At 40.7% G+C, this 17,121-nt stretch overlaps 1 protein-coding gene and 1 long non-coding RNA gene across 2 annotated transcripts; both read right to left on the reverse strand.

Moving 5' to 3' along the window:
* Nucleotides 1-5,571: 5,571 nt before the first annotated feature.
* On the reverse strand, nt 5,572-6,854 carry LOC310875903. Its single transcript, XR_014570702.1, has 3 exons — nt 6,732-6,854; nt 6,090-6,130; nt 5,572-5,943 (listed from the first exon to the last, which is right to left on the reverse strand). It is a non-coding gene; the product is annotated as an uncharacterized lncRNA (long non-coding RNA).
* A 5,971-nt stretch (nt 6,855-12,825) lies between these two features.
* LOC310875845 (GTPase IMAP family member 8-like) lies at nt 12,826-16,379 on the reverse strand. The gene is made up of 5 exons (XM_083789244.1): nt 16,348-16,379; nt 15,192-15,884; nt 14,241-14,359; nt 13,287-14,055; nt 12,826-13,035 (listed from the first exon to the last, which is right to left on the reverse strand). The coding sequence occupies exons 2-5, from the start codon at nt 15,880-15,882 to the stop codon at nt 12,854-12,856; spliced, it is 1,761 nt and encodes a 586-aa protein (XP_083645370.1). The 5' UTR covers nt 15,883-15,884; nt 16,348-16,379; the 3' UTR covers nt 12,826-12,853.
* Nucleotides 16,380-17,121: the final 742 nt, after the last annotated feature.

A 17,121-nucleotide genomic window follows, 5' to 3' on the forward strand; every position in this document is an offset into this window, starting at 1 on the left:
ATCACCTGTGCTGCGGGTTACAAATCACCTGTGGCTTCCTTTTTTTATTGATTGATTATTTTATTAGACAATAATAAATGAAAAACAGTACATGGTACAGTCGAAGCACATTTATCCAAAAGGATAGCACCGAAAAAAGACCTTGTGGTCTTGTTTCCATTCGGGTCCCATGCATTCATTCACAACACAATGATGACAGTAATCGAGATACCTCAAAAACATAAACTATTTACAGGTGTAAGTACCAAAAAGTCTAAGTAAAAATAAATCACTCGTATAGGGAGGTTGGGCAGTCATCTTCTCTCCTTTTGACCCGCTGACATTGATAGGTGATTTTTCAGACCAGTTTTAAAGGAAGCCAGTGATTGGTTTGTTTTGAGGGAAGGGGGCAGGGCATTCCACACCTGAGTGGCAGTGCTGTGGAAAGTGAATTTACCCATATTTGTTCTATATGTGGGTGGCACCAGATCATTATTTATACTCCCTCTAGTGTTGTGGCTGTGAGAGTTGCTCACCTTTGTGAGGTAATCGGTTAAGTAAATGGGGACTGAGGGCACAGAGGGCAGGGCTGAATTTACAATTTTGAAAGTCAGCCCCATTTTCAACTGCTTGACTCTGTCTGGTTAGGTTATGGCTTGGGATACTGTTAGTAATGGTCAGGAGGTCGAACCAATGCCACGCTACCGATGCTAACGAAGGCTCTGTTCCATTCTGCATGGTCAAACATAATAGTCCAGGCTGCTGCTAGTGTGCATATTGGCTCACTGGAAACACTCTGCTACACCAGAGGGTCTCAAAGTGTCCTCGAGTGAGTTCCATATGGCCCTGTACAGGTGTGTAACTTTGATAATAGTAATATTTGGAATTCATCACTTTTGGTTTGGTACTTGGACCCCTTTTTACTTAGTAAAACGGACCTGCGGGTGTTATTGTTTGATCTAAATCAAATCTATTCACCAAAAATAGCCGATCTCCAAGCTCACAACACGTACCAATGGTAATAAGCTTGTAGATCGTCTCTTTTGGTGAATGTTCCACCCAGAATCGGGATGCGGGGGTTCAAATGGTTAAACAAAGTTAAAGCGCAAATAACATGCATTTTAAAACTGCTTTTAATATTTCATATCATATTGTCTATGTCCCTCAAAGTTATTTCTAATGGTTTGAGCCTCAATCACCACTCTGATATAACCAGTCCTTGTCATTTCTTTCTGGACTTTGAAAGCAGTTTTATTAGATGCAGTACCACAATGTCCTGAGGTGGTGGGGGTGCTGATATGCAGATTATTTAATATTTGAGTCATTATAATACTGATGCTAGATAAAACCAGGCTTGTTTCCATTACATGCCAACTTGGAAAATCAACAATGGTGGACATTGTAAACAAAGTGGAAATGAAAATTTGGAACTGAAGACTAAAGAAGAGGAGGAATTATACAAAGTAGGGTGACATTGATGACATCACGATGAGACCAAAATCAGTTGAGCTGTTCCTGAGATCAATTTCCATTAAAGCACCTATATGATATGAAAGCCCGATTGTTCAAAATTGGTTATTTGTGGGGATAGAAAACACATATGGGAGCCCCAAAAACACAAAAGAAATGGAGAAAGTTGAATTTTATGTTATAGGTCCTTTAAATAAAGTTATTTACAACCTGTCCTAATCTCTAGAGTTCACCTGGTGACATACTGTATCTTAAGGGGTTAAGATTTACATATTTGCGTAGCGCAATATGACATAAATGTAAGGTGCTATAATGTATAAATAACAATATAATTCCCCTGTGTTATTTTAACACCGGAGAGAGTCCCTAGATTACAAACTGGTAGCTGTCAAGGACCCCCATGGGGGTCCCCGGACTCTGCGTTGAGAACCAGTGGTCGACATGGAAGCCATGTAGTGGCACATAGAGCCAGTCGCTCTGGATTGAGAGCATCTGCTAAATAAAATGCCTCAACTGTAAATTGATGGAGATCACTGACTCCATGATGTGGCACAGCAAACAAATTGCAGCCAATGTTCCCTGCACAAGGCACTGTACTAGAACTGTAGTATCAATGTCCAGACAGCAGGAGGCAGCATACTGTCTGTATGCATGCTGTAACATCACATTGAGGCTGGCTGGCTGGCTGGCTCAAATATAAAAAGAGAAAATGCCTGGCCCCGGAGACACTTCCTTGGCCTACAGGTGTCACGCGCATTGCATGTGTTAGGCTGCACAACAGTGACACTTGGTGATGAAAACCAACCAAACGCTATTTTCGTGCTCTGACAAAGCCAGCCAGGGACCCAGGACACAGCCAGAGACACACAAAGCTCCAGATAGGAGTGGTTGCACCACTCAAAAATCACACTCAACATTATACATCATCACATTCCGGCCAATCACTTTTTATCTTCACTTTTTAAGCCCTCAGCCAATCAAATCATTGCTATGGGGTACACACATAACCCACAACCCCTAGCCGTGATCGTTCATGAATCGAAGCACTTCCGGGTGCTTCAGACACAACTGAACAACTTCCATTTAAATGAATAGCTGGGGGCAGGGCTGTCTGCTCTCTAGTTTATATGGTTTTGTGATGTTCTATTTTGTTCTACTTTGTTTGCATTCGTTTATGGGTAAATGGAGAGCTTCTGGTGCCTCTTTCTTGAGCCCCTCCTATATTCAGCTATAGTGTAGATTTTTGTCCTAACACAAACATTCATTAATAAAAAGACAATGATTGGGGAATTTGTCTGAGCAAATGTGTCTGAGCAAATCGTCTATTTTCGTCCTACACATTAAATTCCAATTGACAATGAATGGAGAATTTACGTCATGTGTTAAATACGATGATAAGAGCGCCCCTCACTTCACATGAGTGTGATTTTTACTGTACAATTTAAGTCAAATGTATCAATGTAATGATGTTGCATCATGGCAAAGTAACCACCACATAACACAAACCTCTTCCAAAATGCCTTTATACAGGGCATGTGTTGGGCCCTCATCGTTTCCACTAGCTTGCTGTGCTTTCTGGAGTTCAAACTGCTGCAAAGTTTGACACAGTGTCTTCCCCCCTAAGGTGTAACACACCAGTGCAGATTCTAAATTGGTGTCCTCTCCATTATTACAGTACAACCCCTGGGTAGCAGTGCTTGTCCTCTTTAGGCTGCTCTAGTGTCTCTCAAAGCGTTTTCGGTATCCCCTATCTTCAAATAGCATACTGTATAAGTAAAGTAGGTCAGTCGGTTAACATGTGGGAGACTGACCCCGTTACAATGCGCTGCTGAGGTGGAGTGCAACGCCTACCATCAGTACTTACTGCACGACTTTCCGCACCCAAACCGTGCTACTGATGCGCTGAGTTGGCGGTGCCTGGGATCACATGTATAGCATGTTGACAGGGAGTGAGGTAGTTCTTGTCATCTGCCTGAAGAATCGGTTTTTGAGGGGCGATATGTCCAGCTTTTGGTGTGTCCACAAAGTTTGTCCTACACAAGCATTAAATTCCCAGAATGGAGAATTTTACGTCATAGTGTACATTTTACGCCATAGTCCAATTACGTCATAGTGTAAACACAAACATTGCGTAACACAAATATTGAAGGTGAGGACGCAAATTGTGATTGGCCGGAATGAGATGATGTATGATAATGTACGATGATAAAAGCGCCCCTCACTTCACTTCACATGGGTGTGATTTCTTTTTTTCTTGTCACCTTGACACCTGACACCTCACTCACACCTTGTGTCCTGTGTCTTCTGTGTGTTATGGCCTCCTCAATGCATTTCCATTGGGAGTCACATGGTTTCATGACACAACCTTGTTGCATGGCTGTCTTCTGCCCCCCCCCCCCATGGATTGATGGATGGATGTTTTTTTTAATCTATAAAGGTCTTCAGTTATGTAATCAGGTTGTGTGTGAAAGCATATATGGTTCTCATAGCAATAGCATGCTTCCTGCAAAGAAGAGCAAGCACATGAGATGAACAAAAAAATCTATACGAGCTGGCAAGGCCTCCCATGTGAGGTGAAATATGGCGTGCACCCTACCCTACATGTCTAATCTATACATACTGGCTATATATTGTAGTTTTTCCCCCCCCTTTAATAGGATTCATCATTTCTACATTGATAATAGTGCTGTATAACACTACCATCCATGATCATTTACTACATATAAAAAGTAGCACATCTTGTCTACTACAGTATACGCAGTAGGATGCCATGCCCCCGTGGTTTGTTTGTCAGCGAGGACAGGAACCATAGTCTTCCTGTCCTCGCTAGCTGCACTTTAGTTTCCAGCAACGGAAAGTACACACCTGACAACACAAAAAGCGAGAACAGAAACTTTCAGCAACCCCCCCACCCCCACCCCCCAAGGTTGGTGCCCAGTGCTGCAGCACTTTAAGGAACAGTTCACAAAAAACTCATTTTCTATCAATTACACACCTCATCTCGCCCAAGCATTAGTTTTTCACAAAAACACTCCTTGGGCTAAAAACGGCCATAGCCGTCATAACAAATGTGATGAGGTCAGCACATTTTGGGCACATTTGGGCAAGTACTAGTTTGACATGTCACATGCTACATAAAGAAAATTTGAAAACCTTACCTTATATACATTAAGATGTTAATGGTATGGTCACATAGATCCCCCTATAAAAAACATTGCTCAATACCGACAACCGGTCAGCAAGTGGATTTGTGAATGTATGTAGACAATATTTTGGGCCACTAAAAAAATACCAAATTTCCGACTTTAAACAAAAGAAACCTGTTGGCTGCCGTACTGGCAGAGACTCAATGGTGATTATCCCATCAACTTATTGGCTCAGGAATATGAATAAGAACGAAACATTCTTCACTGCACTGGCAGCGGTCAGCAGTGGACAGTAGATATCAGTTCTTTACTGTCTTTTTTTTATAATCTTTTTATTCAGAGTGCCATACAGTCATGAAAAAACATGCTTTACTTTTCAGTTTACATTATGCACTTTACTTTTTTCTTTTTTGCTGCCAAACAGACAATATAGTCTATAACTGATATAGATGAGAAATAAACAAATAATTCATAATGATAATAATTATACATAAAGGATGGAGAAAAATAAAAATAAAAAACAGACAAGACAAGAGAGAAAGGAGGGGGAGAGGAGGGAAAGGACTCAACGCATCACAGTTAAAGTACAGGTTCAGATTTGCTACCAGACTACACCGGTATGGGTATAGTTGCAAAGTAATCCATGTGGGGCTGCCAGACATTCCAAAAGTCCTGTTGCCTATTCTTAATAATTATTATAATTAATTGTGTGTGTAACTAGATAGTTCATTTAGCCAGTGTGAAACTGTAGGAGGGGTAGAGGACTTCCAATGTAAGGTAATACATTTCTTTGCTGCTAGATAAGCTAGGTCAATGTATTTCTTTTGGCGTGTGTCCCAACCGTCCTCCCCGCCAGTGCCAAAAAGGCATAGGCGAGGGGAAAGGGGGACAGAAATCCCCAAGCAAGATGAAACCGCATCTACAATTGAATGTCAAAATGATGACGCAGCACTGCATGACCAAAACATATGGATGAAGGTCCCCTTCTGTTTTTTACACCTCCAGCAGAGAAAAGATCGACAGCTAAGATAAGTTCATCTTATGGAGCTTCTCTGGTGTGTAATTAACCCTATATGTATCATTTTGAATTGGGATAACTTGTGACGAAGGTTATAGGAGCAAGTATGTATTTTATCACAAATATGGGACCAATCTCCTGGACTTGTCTGGAGTGAGAGGTCCTGTTCCCATTTCTTCTTAATACTTTCGGTGTTAGCTGGCAAACGTTGCCAGTTCTTTACTGTCTAACTCCAGAATACACAGTCTCTCTCTCCATGTTGTCTCTCAGTGGTCTCAGTGGACCTCTCTTGCTGAGACTCACAGCAGCATAATGGAGGCTGTCTTCATTCTGGTCCATGTATTAAAAAAAAAAGAACAAAAAAGAAATCAGAGGAACAAGAACCTGGTGTGGGATTTGTGGCCATGGGAAAGCTTTAGATGATACATTAGGTAAAATAAATATATACAATACAAATAAATGAAGAAAACACCTACCCCTGTGTTTGTAGGAGGCGTAGAGGAACCAAATGAATGTCCTGAAAATGAAATATATATCATGGACTCTGGATGTCGTTTTACTTTAGGCAGTGGGCTCAGCTATAAATAATACTATAATATAAGTTATAACTGTAATATAACTTAAATCAAAGTTTATATAACCTTTCCTGACCGATCTATACGCAGTGGTTCTCAACCCTTTTAATACCTCAAAGGAAAAAGACCATTACTGCATCAAAATAAATCAACAAACTATACTAAAACAAATTGTCAAACATTGGCCAAATTGTCAAAAAATATAAGAAATATAGAAAGAGGCAAACATTTTGAAAATAGCTGATCACAGTGAGCTTGTAGATCTTCTATTTTCACAATATTTATCTGTGGCACTGAGTCAAACAAAATGCAATCTGAGAACCCATCGTCAAAAAATAAAGGAAAAACAGCACCCTCTTTTCCCTGAATTTGACGGAGTCAACAGTCTGTCTCGAGAGACTAAACAAAATGTAATGCCTCAACTCCTATAGGCATTACAGGTGTGGGGGGGGTCCTCAGTTCAAATATGATTATGTACCCACACACACACACACACACACACACACACACACACAAAATCAAAACTTTAGTTAAAACACTCACCACTATCGCTACATGTTCCCCAGTTCAACTTGCAGATGATGGAAGACAAGACAATGACCAGGATGATGCAAATGACCAGTGCCACGCCCAGGAAGATCTTTGCTTTGTCTGTAGTGATTTGACCTGTAACCCCCAGCATCCTGTCAGACAATATCTCCCCACACAAGGCCACAGCATAGTCAGTACCAGCAGTGTGGACAGTACAGTTCAGACTCAGAGTGACAGAATCTCCTGGTTTCTTCTCTGGAGGCTGCTGGACAATCACTTGGATGCTGGACGATGACCCTTTGACATGGAGTGTGATTCCTTCTTGGAAATGAATGACACTATCGTATATTTTCCATCCACAGCAATACACTGCAGAGTCTGACATTTGCACATCTGATATATTGAGATGATTTATTCTTTCTTCTGAGACGGTGGAGAAACGGGGACAGTTCTTAAATTTCTCAGACATAACAGCCTTTGTATTGTACCTGGCCCGGGACAATATCTCCTCACGTTTATCTCCAAAGCGTTGCTTGTACCAATAGTAGGTCGTGGCGTCACTGCTGTGATCATAGCAACGCAAAGTGACGTTGTCCCCAGCATCAGCCATTATAAACTGCTGTTCTAGCACTGATAGCTGAGAAAAATGAACTGCAAAAAGAAATATATAAATATTATATATAATGAAATAATCTTTTGGTTTTTGGTTTGTAAAAATAAATAAATAAATACAATTAATGTGTTTTTCTTTACCTTCTCTCCATAGAAGTAGACAGATTAGATGCAAGGCGGTCTTTGATGCTGACATCATCTTCAAGTTTGTCTCTTGAGTGGAAAGAGTTTACAAAGATTGACGCTGAGGGGGTGACACATATAAATGTAGACGCCTCTTCCGGCTCTGGGGCGCTTGTCAGAGTTGAATTTGCTTTCTTTTAAATATCTTTAAAAATTTAGAATTATTTTACTAGTACTTTGCTAGGTGTTTTATTGTATTTGTAATTTTGTATATTTATTGTATTGTCCTGAATGTATGCATTGACATTGTGTGTCATTTGTAATTATGAGATTTTCATAATGTTGCTTATTCTTATAATTCACCTTTTTTGTTCTTCACTCTTTTTAGTTCTTTGCTTTGTTCTTGTTGCAATGTTGAAGAAGCGAAACCAACATATCCACCACATTGTCAAAGTTTTGTTTTGTCTGCTAACACATCTCACATTGTGCACACAGTGAACCTTGTTTTAAAATGACACCTATACGCAAAGTAAAGTCAATGAACATTTGAAAGACAATAATTGAACAACGTGAATAGAAGAAATGCAAAAAGTTGTCATGTAATTGCAGCTTTTTGTATAATATAAGAACATTTGTTATATAATAAAGATGGGAAAAATACACAAAATAAAGAATATTTAATAGAATAGCATAGAATAGAATAAAGTACAATACCTTTTTATTCATAGAGCCTGTTAATCTTAAAGGAGAATTCCATGCTAGAAGGCTTTCTTACCTTATTTGTAGTTGTTACGTCCTCACCAAAGAGGTCCAGGTGTTATTTTGTGCAAAAGTGCATTATTGGCTATTTCCACTAATGTAAGCCCTCAATGGGGGTTGAGTTTTTGTGCTAATTTGCTTATTTCCATCGAAATAAGTAGTAAAGTGTGCCGCTTGGGATACTATTTACATTATGAAGAAAGGATATTATTTATTTATTTTAGCTTTAGAAATAAGCGATTTAGCACAACACCCCAATGCCCCATTCAATTCAATTCATTGAGTGCTTATATTAAGGGAAATAGCCAATAATGTGCTTTTGCACAACATTGGTGGGGACGTAACAACTACAAAGAAAGCCTTCTAGCATGGAATTCTCCTTTAAGCTATTAGTCATTAGTTAATGATGATGATGGAATTATTATAAAATTGGCATTAGAAAACATCAGGACACAATTGAAATAAAGTGACATGAAAATATTGGTATGTTTTTATCTTTCCTCAACATGACAGGTGTATTTTCTGGCCATGTAGGCGATGGTGAAGACGAGGACGATGGAGAGCACAAATCCAGTTCTGCTGATAGAGAGAAACACCAGGATCTCCATCTGGTGACAACAGTCCCTTTCCTCATCGCCCAACCTGTTATTTGAGGCCACAGCACAGTGGTAAGCACCAGCAGTGTGGACGACAGTACAGTTCAAATTAACAGAGTCTCCTGGTTTCTTCTCTGGAGGCTGCTGGACAATCACTTGGATGCTGGACGATGACCCTTTGACATGGAGCGTGATTCTTTCTTGGAAATGAATGACACTATCGTATATTTTCCATCCACAGCAATACACTGCAGAGTCTGACATTTGCACATCTGATATATTGAGATTATTTATTCCTTCTTCTGAGACGGTGGAGAAACGGGGACAGTTCTTACATTTCTCAGACATAACAGCCTTTGTATTGTACCTGGCCCGGGACAATATCGCCTCACGTTTATCTCCAAAGCGTTGCTTGTACCAGTAGTAGGTTGTGGCGTCACGGGTGTGATCATAGCAGCGCAAAGTCACGTTGTCCCCAGCATCAGCCATTATAAACTGCTGTTCTAGCACTAATAGCTGAGAAAAATGAACTGCAAAAATAAATATATAAATATTATATTATAATATAAATATAAATAAATAAATTAAATGAATGTGTTTTTCTTTACCTTCTTCCCATAGAAGTAGACAGATTAGATGCAAGGCGGTCTTTGATGCTGACATCATCTTCAAGTTTGTCTCTTGAGTGGAAAGAGTTTACAAAGATTGACCACATCTTAAGAGGTTTGTGCGGCTGTGTGTGATTGGACAAACTGTCACTGAGGGGATGACACGGATGGGGGTGGTAGTTTCTCTCGCAATTTCCAAATGCTTTAGCATTCGGATATTGTGGAATAGTTGTCTGGCTACCGGGTGCAGTACTTAGTTTAGACAGTTTTTGGTTTAGACTAGTCATTGGTTAGACCAGTCATTAGTTCTACAACTACAACCTATCTCAAACCCTCACCCTAAACCTAAACTCCCACGGGGCAGCACACCTAAACCTAACCTTAACCCATGTCTAACCAATGGCTAGTCTAAACTAAGTATGCACCCCCTGGAATTTTTGACTTTTTGAGTGGTGCAACCAGTCCTACAACCAGCAATGTCCGTGTACACCTATGTATGTGGTCATGTATGTGGTCATGTACTCATGTGGGAGCACCAGTAGTATATGACTATAGGGTACCAGTAGGGGGCGCCAGAAACGGAGAGATTGATAGTGCTGCAATGTTGCCTGCTAATGAGAGAGAGAGAGAGAGAGAGAGAGAGAGGTGGGGGGGAGCTGCACCACTCAGTTCACACGGGTGTGATTAAAAAAAAATCAGTGGTATTTAAACCATTGATTTGAACAGTAAACACCCTTTATGTCTCTGTGTGTGGGTTATAAAAATATTGAACCAATTTTATTATAAAGCTCTTTTGACTAAACCTCCTCCTAAATCATTGGATCTTCAAACTGCCGTTCAAACCACCAAACTCCAATTTTGGAGTTGGTTGTTTTTTCCATCATTGATTAGAATGATGGGAAAAATATCTATCTCCTCAACACATTCTCCTAATATATAAAGTCACCATACCAACTTAGAGGCAGTAATGCCTCAGTAACTTCAAGTAATATTTTGGACATGGCTTCTGCCTGTTCAAGATATACATCTTCAACTGGAAACATGTCTCTGCTCCTCTTTCCCCTTTAAACCTGATGTTGGGTATTGTGACCTGTGAATCTATGTGGTATTCTGTGGGTGAAACCCACAGGGTGGCATACTGTAGTCTGCCAAAGCCTACTGTTTCGGGCCCTGGTTCCACATGCAGATGCAGCTTATTATGAGGATTAAACCGATCAGACAATATGCAACCCATCCCGCTTAATAGAATATTTTTTGAGATATTCAAATATTCCTGTTACGAGTACAATATACAAGTATGACGTAACATAAACTGTATGCTCAGGCAAACACACAATACGTAAGTTTAATTGCTGCTCTGTTCCAGTGAAAATCTCATTTAAAGCCTATTGTACTCCGCTGTACACTGCCCACTTGTGGCGACACTACAAAAAGGGCAGCCTGCAAAAAATGACAGTGGCCTATAATGACTGCATGGGACTGCTGCTCAAAGCCCCAAGATGCTGTAGTGCCAGTCAAATGTTTGTAGAAATAAATGTACCCACTTGCCCTGCTGTGCTAAGAAACCTGATGTATAGATTTATGTGCAGGTTAACACTCTGTGAACAGCATCATTGTAGCACTTTCTAACCCTGCTAAGAGCATCTAAGCTGTGGAGCCACTGGCATTCTAGCCTGTATGTACAGAGATAAGTCCCCCTTGTTTGTTAATGCTTTGTTTATTTATAGTTTGTTTACTTTTGTGTTTTTATGTTTTATGTGTTCCACCCTATGGACCCCCCTGTGAGTGTCTTGAATAAAGTTCGAATTGAATACAAATTAATTAATATGAATGAACGAATAAATAAATGGTTTATTTCAATACTCTGAACAATGCACAGTGAGACATTAGGCTACAAAAAACATTTTATTTTAGCCTGATCGAAAAGGTCTAGGCAGAATTACATTACATGTTGCTACTTTTTAACAGGAAAGAATTGTGAAGAACATAAACAAACAAAACAAACATACCGTACGTATTTCTCCAGTATAGTCTGTTTGAACCTTTAAAAAAAAGCATTACATTTACACTCAAACAATCTCTGGCAAACCACTCCACAACTTAAGTTCACAGCACCAACAGAAATGGTTATGCATACTTTTCTAAGTAGTACTAACTCCTGCATGGTTGTTTTAAACAAATTGAGTTCCCCTCTCAACTCAGTACAATATACAGTACACAATAAAGCAACTACAAAACAAAGTGACAGAGCTTGTACAGAAGCATTGAGGGTGAAGTCGTCTCCCTCAATGGTGAAGCTGCTTCACAAGAACAATGTTGGTGTGTGACAAAAACTAAATTAAAACTAAGCTACGATGACTAAATAGATACTAGAAACTAAATACATTGACAATTTCGTCAACAAATTAGTCAACAAATGTTAGGGAGGGACTACAGTGGAGAAGAGATCCAGTAGAACAAAAAATAAGATTTTCTCTAAAATAGCAGATCTACAAGCTCACAACGCGTTGCGCTGCAATGCATTATGAGATTGGCTATTTTCAGCATGCAACCAAGTCATTATCGATGCCATCAAGGCAGTGAGGCACCAGCAAAATACATTTAGTCAAATTAAAATTAAACACAAACATTTCAGATGACTAAAATATGACATTTTAAATTACATTTTACTCAAAAACTAAATCAAAGTTTGCTGTCCAAATAGTCCACACTATAGTTCAACTGAGAGATTTGTACTAAAGAAGAATGAAAAATAGTAAAATACACATATACAACATATACAAAACAGCTGTCTTTCACATTTGGAGAAATAGACAGCCACAAAAAAACAAAAGAAAAACACTGGGTTGAAAGCACACAACGACACAACCCAATAATGAAAAACTTCAACCAATCAAGTCTACTGAACATGCTTACTGCTCACTGCTCAGTATTTTTACTACTACTAAGAAAGCAGTAAGGTGTCAACTTTGCAAAAATGTTCTGGCTTATCATGGTATTCTTTTTGAACCACAGCCTAACACACAGTAAAGACCCCCACCTGTCATTTCTTTACCGTTTTGGACGTGGGGTGGCTCACCGGAACCGGGCAGTGTTCCTGTGGGTCTGGACCTGGGGACCCCCACATGGAGTTGCACCACTCACTTCACACGGGGGTGATTTTTTTAAACCATAGATACAAAGAGTAGCCTACTGTAGCTGAACATTCTTCAGTATGTTGACTGGGAGAGGCAGTGACACTTGCTGTGGGTAGCAGATGCCACAAAGTGATCCCGCTCAGTACGAGACGAACCGCAGGTTCAGACATTTGGTGCATGTGCTTGGCTGAGGAGCCAATGGGGCGACGCTACGCTACCAACTGCGGGCTTATGACTGAACTCCTCTAAGTCAGAATCCCACCTGTAGGGCAACTCCCATTGTCCTACAGGAAATACTGCTATATACTCCACGATGATCCATGCAGTGACACTGTCTGGCTGAAAGCTTCACTCATTGTGTCATATCCTGAAGTACTACCTGGGTGCTCCATTGGTCGAGGACATTGATTCAGCCAATTAGAAACCTTGGTAGGTGACCAGCAGCATGCACTTCCTGTTTCAGAGGGTGCTCCGCCACTCACTGGAACAGAAGACAACAGACGTGTACGATATTATTACAAGAAGAAAGAAGAGCAACTGATCATTATTGTCATTATCCATAACAATAATGGCGACAATAAAATTATATAATAATAACCAGAAGCACCATTAGTAAAACACAAATCTTGATTAAAGTGTATGCAACTTGCAACACAAAAGTGTTTATCTTATTAAGAAAGGTCACTATACGAATGATCACATTGAAGTCAGATCAATTACACTGATACTCACGGCTTGGAGGAAGGTGAACCATGCTGTTTCTTCTCCTGAGAGGAGGCTCTTCTGACTCCACCACAAACTTCAACATCCTCTCTATCATCTCCTCCTCTCTCCTCCTCCATTCCTCTTCTCTGCACTGCCATTCCTGCTCTCTCTTCTTCCATTCCTTGTCTCGCCTCCTCAATGCCTCCTCTGTCTTCTTCCATTCTTCTTCTAGGTTGTTCCACAGTCTCCCAATCAGTGTCTTCTTTCTTGTGGCATGCCCTACCAGGAAGTGTCTTTCGTCTCTGAAAGATCTTCTCTTGACAGACCCAAGAGAAGAGTGTTCTCTTGAGTCGTCCAGGTGGCCTCTGTTCCTCATCACCATGCCTTCTATTTTCTCCATCAATTCGGTTACTTCTGAAATGTCCCAGTTGGAGAACTGGAGAACATGGTACCTGTAGCCACATTTCTCCAGGAGCCACCTCAGTGGTTCTCCTTCGGCCTCGATGTACTCCTCAACACATCTCTCCCCGAGCCACCATCCCCATGTGAACACAACTAGAATGTGTCTCCAGACCCTCTCCCCCAGCAGCTTCATGTGTTCTTCTAATGACTTCCTGTCAGCTTCAGAGAAACTGGACCTGGCAGAAACAGTCACCAGGACTGCGTGGGGTCCAGGAGAACACAGATTCAGTCCATCTAGAATGGACCAGTCTGGACAGTTCACCAGACTCACATTTCTGTCAGCAACCAATCTGTGTCGTTTTTCTGCAATCTGCTTTGTCTGTGGTTCAAACTCCTGAAATATAAGGTTTACTGTATGTTAGTCAGAATTATTATTAATACTTTGTAGGTTTTAAGCAAAAACCACTTGTGTCGACCCCACAAAATACCGGCCATAACTCGGTGCTAGCTCCCTTGGCCTTGTGCTACAGGAGCGTTATTATGGATCCCAGCGCAGCCGATTCATATCATTTTACTAACCTTGTGTGTAGGTTCTATAAACATAGTTTTCTGCAGGATGTGATTTCCAGCCACACTTCGACCAGACTGTTCTCCACCCACCAACATCAGTCTCACATCTTGTAGACCCTGATGTTCTCCTGACAGACACAAACTCATTAGCGTTAGTTCACTTAAGACCGATTAAACGACTGTAAGGCCTGTGATCCACAGTCTCATCAGCTGTATTATATGAATAATTACATACTAAGCAAGGCAAGTGTAATTGTACAGCACATTTCAACAACAATTAAATGTGCTTTATACAAAACATTAAGCAAGGGAAACACAATAAAAGGATATTGGATATACGGCAGACTGCTGGCATGGGGGGGGGTCAGATCAACATATGGAACTAATTCTGTACTGGCCATATCTTGAGTATACAGGGTTTGATGAGGTCAGATCAACATATGGAATGTCAGAACAGGTCAGCTATATATGGAGATCTAAGGGTGGCAGCGGTGGCAGTGTCTTGAGTGTACAGGGTTTTACGTGCTCACAAGAGTCTAGAGATTCCAATTCTCACATTTCTACCATCCTCTGTCCTCCACCGTAACCCGGAAATCATGAGGTATTTCCTTTGTGGATTGATTTCACAGAAGGAAGGAGTGACGTAAGAATTTAAACCTGTTTTGTTAGTGGATACAAGCATAGCTCAAGTCTCCTTCGGTTATGGGATGCGCTGTGCAGGAGTTTCGATTCAAATGCCATGCAGACAGTGTCTGGGACATCAAAAGGATTTCAAGCCAACCAAACGTTTGAGGAAAAAAGGATGTCTAACCTAAATAAATTATATAAATAGGAATAGCTGCTTTATTGGTCTTCCGTTTGTGAGCCTCTTCACGTCACCAGACATATTGATAAGATACTGATAAGATAGATAAGACAGACAGATAGCTAGATAGATAGATAGATTTGTATAAACATCACCTTCAAAGAGAGCTTTCAGAGCAGTCCTTTGTTTGCGTGTCTTGGTCATGAATGTCTGGGCATGCTCCTCTATGTTGCTCTTCCTCTCTGATGTCTTCTGTGAAACATCTGCATCAACTTCATAGTGTCCCTTTGCTGCCACCATGTCCTCTATCTTATTCAACAACTTGGTGACCTGAGTGTCATCTTTCTTCTTATTGTCGAAGACGTGATACCTGTTCCCACATGTGTCAACAAGCCAGCAGAGGTCTTCTCCTTCGGTCTCAATGTGTTGCTCAATGCTGCCGTCTCCCAGCCAGTCTCCACAGGTGAACACTACAATAGCGTGACGCCACACTCCCTGTGGTAGAAGTGCCATGTGCTGCTCTACTGCCACTCTCTGTGCTTTGGTGAATGCTTGATCAACAGGAACCAAGAGAAGAACAGCATGTGGGCCAGTAGGAGGACAGAGACTCATACAGTTCTGGATCTCCAGTTTGTCCATCTCTGAAGTGTCCTGTAGTTGACTGTTGTAGTGCCAGCCTGGTACATCCACCACTGTCACATGTCTTCCTGCCACTTTACCACATCCCACCTCACATTGTGCCGACCTCTGACCAGTTTTATAAACACTTCTTCCCAGAATGGTGTTTCCTGTCGAACTCTTCCCAGACCCACGCCTTCCTATCATCAGAATCTTGATGTCTTTCATTCCTGTCAGAGAAAAAACATTTGTTTACTTTCACTTTGATGCCTTTTTGTTTAAGGAACAATTACACCATATCCAGGTTAATACAAGTTATGCTCTTGCTTTGGCAGTGTGGCTTCTGTAACTCGGAAAACGTCCAAACAAATGGTTTCAAACTTGGTGTGTGTTTGCTGGTTTGTCATGTCACGTTTGAGCTGCTTAGCCAGTATAACTCCCTGACTGGCTAACCTGACCCTTGGCTTAAGTGAATAGCTTCACTTAATGTTTGTGCTGCATAGCCAATATAAATAAACAGAAAGTGGGCAAATGTGATGATATGGAAGATTGTGATGTGAGGAAAGTAGTGAGGAAAAGCAGTATAATGTGGGGACGGAGAAGGAAGGCATCTTTATCAAATAAAAATAAAAATGTGTGAAAACAGAATGTACAGTACGAGAAGTAGTAGAGAGGACCATATTGTATGATTACCATAATATTCCCGCAAGGCACAAGAAAGGCACAAGGGACCTTGAGACTGACATCAAGCAGTGTGGACTGACATGGAAACAGCTGGAAAAGGAGTCTGGCGAACTGTAGTCAACGGCCTATGCTACATGAAAAGGAGCGATAGGCATAAGAGAAGAGATAATATTCCCGACTTTTATTGTGCCCAACATGCATAGCCACGAGTAGTATTAGTAATATCTAATGAATGTAATTGATATAAATGAAATCAACAGAAGATGTACATAAAATATTATTTTATTATATTATATTATTTTTGACAAGGTAAAACAATACATACCAATGCCTTTTGGAAGTCCAGTTGTTTGTTTTTGAGCGTCTGCCCTCCTTTGTTCTGCTCTTCTTCTGATAGTTTTCTCCATCTTCTTTAGGTCCTCGAGGGTGTGGTTTTCTGTCTCATAGTGATTACTAACCATCTGCTCTATCATATCCAGTAACTCTGTAACCTGACTTCCATCTCCTCTGTCAGAGATGTTAAGAACATGGAAGCGGTCTTCACATTGCTTAGTGAGACATCTTATGTCATAATCTGACTTAATGAGATCTCTGACAGGTCTCATTTTCTCTTTATCAGCTACAGTGAACACCACAATGGTGTGTCTCCATGCTTGGTCACCGAGAAGACTCATATGCTCCTCTACTGACATCCATGTCCCATCATTTGGGGTGTCTAATGGAATCACTAGGGCAAAGGCAGTGGGTCCTGGAGGACACTGATACACACTCTGTTGGACTTCT

The sequence above is a fragment of the Protomyctophum parallelum genome, assembly GCF_964188405.1.
Source record: "Protomyctophum parallelum genome assembly, chromosome: 18".
In the NCBI taxonomy this organism is placed as follows: Eukaryota; Metazoa; Chordata; class Actinopteri; order Myctophiformes; family Myctophidae; genus Protomyctophum; species Protomyctophum parallelum.